At 26.6% G+C, this 5,511-nt stretch overlaps 1 protein-coding gene across 1 annotated transcript in view; it reads left to right on the top strand.

Annotated features, from left to right (window-relative positions):
* The first annotated feature begins 4,455 nt into the window (after positions 1–4,455).
* Positions 4,456–5,511, top strand: part of LOC106681861 (uncharacterized) — a 55,012-nt gene continuing 53,956 nt past the window's right edge. The window contains exon 1 of the mRNA XM_067046051.1: positions 4,456–4,521. Coding sequence (XP_066902152.1) covers positions 4,519–4,521 — 3 coding nt within the window. The 5' untranslated portion in view covers positions 4,456–4,518. The remainder of the gene's footprint in view (positions 4,522–5,511) is intronic.

Genomic DNA, 5,511 nt, shown 5'->3' with positions numbered 1-5,511 from the left:
TATATATATTGGTATCTTATTTTATATTTGGGTCCATTTATTAATTGCTTTATAATATAAAAATTTATTTTTTTGAGAAATAGTTCAAAACAAACAAAATTAAAAGTTTCTGTAGTATACAAAATTAAGGAACAAATCCAATTTAATTTAATTTTCGATGAACAACTTTTTAAAATTTTAGTTTAACAGAAAATGGCATTAAAAAAAAAAAATTAAACTGCAGTTGAATTTATTGTAAAGTATTTAAAGGTAAACTAATGTTAACAAGATTTGAAAAAAAAATATCTATAGATTACAGTTTTATTTCCACTCAATTATTGGTTGTTTTGATATAATATATTTTTGCTTAAGTTGTAGTACCTCGTAAGTAAAAAAAAAATCAGTTTATTATTCTAAAGATATTTCAAATGTATTCTTGAAGACGGAAAAAATATAGGATATCTATATAGTATGTAAGATTACTCCATATGTAATCTTATATTTGTAGGATGATATAAAAATGATTAAAACAAGATGTCTCTTGAATGATGTGTTATTTAATTTTTATATAAATAATACTACTGATTTTTTCGTACTAATAAGTTATCGGAGCTTGAGTAACGATGTTGTATATTATTGATCTGTTTTCTATTTGAAAGTTTTTGTTTTTCTTATCAAGCATTAATTCTTAAATTGAAATTATGTTGTTATTTGTAATTAAAAAATAAATTGTTTTCATTAATTATTAACAAATCTGGGGGTAATCCCCTAATATGAACAATTAAAATCCTAAAAAATCTTGGTTCTAAATGCACAATTTGGGATAGATATTTAGGTAGGAGCTTCATAAAAATGAGGAGAATTCATGCAATTGTTTAAAATGCAGTACATATCTGGTTTGAGCACGTAAACCTGCCATTTTACAAAAAAAAAAAGTAGAAAAAATGAAATTATTAAATCATATAACACCACCTGTGATTTTGTTATTCAATTTTTTATTTTTTACTTACAAGGATATTGATAAATGTATTGATGTGGGATATTCAAAGCAAAGAATTGAATGGAATGATGCTTGGTAAGGTCATAAAGATCAGGGTGAATTTTAAAATTCTCCATCAATGTAGATCTAACTGATGTTGAATTAATGTATTATAACTTATCTTATTGTTGTTCTATGTAAAAAGTCTTCATTTTTTAAAATATTTTGTTTATATTTATGTTGTATTTAATAAATTTTATGTTACCTACATTTTAAATTAAATGTTTAATTTGTTTTCCTTTTTTAATGAATATTATATAGGTATTAAATGAAGAAAAAAATTAAATATTTTTCTGAGACCTGAAATTGGTCTCAACAGTCAACTTCCAACGGGTATAGTACATCTAAAATAAGTTTCCCTGTAGAGGAGTGAGCTCTCGCACCCCCTTCTCACTATAACAAACCCCTCCTGCTGGGAACAAAGTCTCTTGCAAAATGTTTCAATTAACAAATGTTTTTATTATTAAAATTTTCCTTCACATTTTTTTTCAATTTATATTTTACAACATTCAGGAAAGAATGTTCAGTTGACTAAGTGGAGAAAAAGAAGAAGTGGGGGGGGTCTTCAATCAATATATTTGATTTTGGCAAAGTTTGAAAACCAGTCTTCAATAGAATGCTTAGGCATTGCATGTAGTGCCTAAAACTTGCCAGCAATTTTTTAAACAACTTATATTTCACATATTTCCCAGGCATTCTATAGAATGCCAAATGAGAAACTGGCAAAGTAAGAAATAGATCCAAAATTCATTTTGAATAATACATGGCAAATCATGTGACTTTTAATTCATGCCTCAGGCTTACAATTTGTCAGTTTAACTTTACAGTTTGCTCAGAAGTGTCAAAATACACAATTTTACTAAATTTGTTAATAGATATAAATTGGTATATATAAATGAAGCAAAGAATCAACGATTAAGTATCTGAAATTTTAGTTAATGTTGCAAAAACAGTATTTTTTAAACTGAAATTACATCATATATTAAAAGTTAATACATGATGTACAAAAAGCCAAAATGATTACTAAGAAGGAACCTAGGGACAATTGGTTGCTGAATTGTTATGATATAATGATCGTAGAAAACCAAAGTAAGCTCATTTATTCATCATGGACTCGCATAATGATTATTTAGTTGTATATTATGGAATTGAAAAATTACAACTTATTTGCATGTAATAAAGTAAAAAAAGATGTATATTTATTAAAAATACTAATTGTATTTCATATTAACTCTATAATAACATTATTATCAGCATTGTGAAGAATAAGGAAATAGAAATAAATTCAAATTCAGGGTTATTATACCAAATGAAATATAAAATAATGTCTACATAAAAGTAGATATGGGTGAAGTAGAGAAAGAAAAATCTCTTGAATAATACATGTTTTTTTTAGAAAAAACAACTGAATTTAATATTACATTAGGTCAGTATACTAATGGTTACTGTTCCTTCTCATGCCCTCTCCTGTAATTTCCTATTGTTTGAATTCGCTGGTAGTCTGAACAGGTGACAAATGTGAATAAAGATTTTAATTTTAAATAAAAAAAAAAATGATTTTTTTAAAAATAAATAATTTAAATTCTATCCATTATAGTCTCAAAACCTTTTATTTCTCTTATAAGTCCGACGTTTTGGCCAATCCGGCCATCTTCAGGGACAATCTTAATACAACTTTGAAACTATATAATTTAAAAAACTATAATCTCCATGCAGGCTATTCTGCCCAGGTCAAACCATCAATTCCTAATTAGTCAATATGCACTTAAAACAAAGTCAAAATCATTTATCACAGACACTATTCCTTAAAACCTTTATCACAACTATATTATCATAAAATTTACCAGTCTCAAGAAAATATTAAGATTATAAATTAAAAAAAAATTATGTTAATATGAGATATAAGAAAATTATGTTTTGAAAAAAATATTTTTTTTTAAGGAAACTAAAAAACTTTAATTAAGGAAATGTAGGTGTACATTGAAACTCGAATTTACAATGTTATGTATAATTTATTTCTAAAACAGAACAATATAAAAAATAAAAGTTTTATAAGAAGAGATGTCTCAGTATATTTCACTTTGTAGCTACAATTACCGTACACAGACAACAGCTGTTTGTAAGTGTTCTGGGGTCTCCAAGTGTTTCTTATCCACTGTGATGGTTGCATCAAATAGTAGCTGTGGCAGATCTAATAGAGATAAATGAGTACTGATGTGGTTTATCTAGAGTAATTTCATATTCCAACTAATTAATACCCATGTAAACAGGTCCACACACTAACTTCAGAAAAAGATTATTAAATCAGATGGATCAATAAATCATGGCCAAGTCTACTTCACAATTGAAGTTACTTAAAAAAAAAAGTTTGTTAAATTCATTTATTAAGTTATTTTTTATTTTGAGGAATTAGTAACCTTAAAATGCCAAAGAAAATATTGAAAGACAAGAATTGTACAATGATGGAGAGCATAAAACCTTAAAAAGGTCATCTTAACAGAACTAAAATTATCCCCCCCCCCCCTCCTTTATGGTATTGTTCTACCCAGAAAATAACCCTAAATAATGAATTTCACATATTTGATTGAAAGAGAGGAACTAGAGGTGCCCAAATGTACTGAGTATGCATATTTTTGTGGGTCTTGAGGATCAGTTAATAATATCTTACAACTATATATTTAGGAAACATTTCGCAACTTTATTGTTTGCATACCCAAGCCTTACAATGAAAAAAAAGTTGTTTAGACCAAATACTTTCTTTAACTAATTATAAAACAACCAGCATATAATACAATTTAAGATTAATAACTATTACAATTAAAAACATTACTTACAATTGTCTATTACAGTTTGTTCTACATTGTTGTGATACAATTAAATCGAGGTTTGTGCCAGAACTGAGTTAGGTTCAAATGGAAGTAGGATGTGCTTTGGTTTTTCCAACACATAACCATTCTTTCTAGCAGGTTATTTCTGTTTTGTATTTTGTCTATTTATATTTAGGGTTATTAATTATGTCTTATGTATTTATTAGGTTAGAATACATAAAATATAATTAATAACATATAAACATATTTTATATTATTTAAAAAATAATATATGTTGGCATATAAAATATTATTTTATGCATTTGTCCCAATTTGGGTGGTTTTTTTATAGGTAGATCCTTGGATACTGCTCTCCTACACGAAATGAAATCCTGGTTATGCCACTGCAGAAGACTATTATTATTCTGAAGGATTTAGATACCTTCACAAAATGCATGAAAACATAAAATTTTATTAGAAAACATTAAATTCTGATCAAGCCGTTTTAAGAGGTGTTTTTTAATTTTGCTGTATGGCCTTGAAATGAAAATGGAAATTGTATTGGACTTATTGAATCAATTAGCATACTAAGGTCAATAAAATGGTGATAGCAGTTCGTAATACAGAGTACAAGAATAGACTGTGTAGACTATTGTCGTCGTCAGATCGTCTGGGTCCCACAAATCCTAATAAATGGTAAGTTTTTATTGAAATTTTATTATTTTCTTAAAGAAGTAAAAAAAAAAAAAATTGTTCTCCAAATTATTACTCATTATTCATTGTACAATATATTCTTATCTATTAGGTATACATTGTAATCTCGGTTATCCGAACTAATTACTGCAGGGGGTATTTGGATTAATGAAAAGCTCTAATTACAGAAAGCATTAGGAAAAATAGTGTAATAAATTCAACAATATGAAATATGAAGAATATGGTAAGTGTTGCGCTCAAAAAGAACAAAATAATTTAAAACTATTTATTGTCCGACATTTCGCCCCACTTTGTAGAGCTTCATCAGGGCTAAAAAAAAAATACAAAAAACAACTAAGAACATTACAACACTAAGATACAAAAGGTAAATTAAGGTAGGGTAAATATTATGCAAAACATAAGTGAAAAGAAAATTATATATAAATAAAAGGAAGGAAGACATAAAACAGTATTAATATAAAATAAATTTGGATAAACAATAAGAATAAAAAATTACGTAACAATGATAAGAATAAAAAATTACATAAAATATATGGTTAAAAAAGTACAGGAGATGCATATAAAACGAGAAAACAGAAAAGTTAAAAGTAGATGTGGGAACATAAAATTTAAACACACTAACAGATGGAAAATGAAGAAGAAAGTTGAGATTAAATAAAGGTCGTGAAAGAATAAAATTAATAATGATAATAATTTTATTATTAAATGATTTTTTTTTTAAATTATTTATTTATTGTAATTTACAACTGTACACAATAATACAATAGGTAAATATGTAGTAAGTTTCATATACACTTGAAAATCTTGGGAAGGAACCACCCATTGGTGGTACTTCAAACATTAATTTAAACTAGAAGGTCCCGTTGCCAGCTTCTTTTCAGACGCCACGGAGGATTATCAGGGATTGTTAAGGATGAAAGATTAAGAATTAATGGGTTAGGATGGTTAAGGAGTTTGGAATAAAAAGACGCA

Source organism: Halyomorpha halys, unplaced genomic scaffold, assembly GCF_000696795.3.
Source record: "Halyomorpha halys isolate HHAL.00 unplaced genomic scaffold, Hhal_1.1 Scaffold371.1, whole genome shotgun sequence".
NCBI lineage: Eukaryota > Metazoa > Arthropoda > Insecta > Hemiptera > Pentatomidae > Halyomorpha > Halyomorpha halys.
The sequence above is the reverse complement of the archived record's forward strand: the minus strand, read 5'-3'. Positions and strand labels throughout refer to the sequence as shown.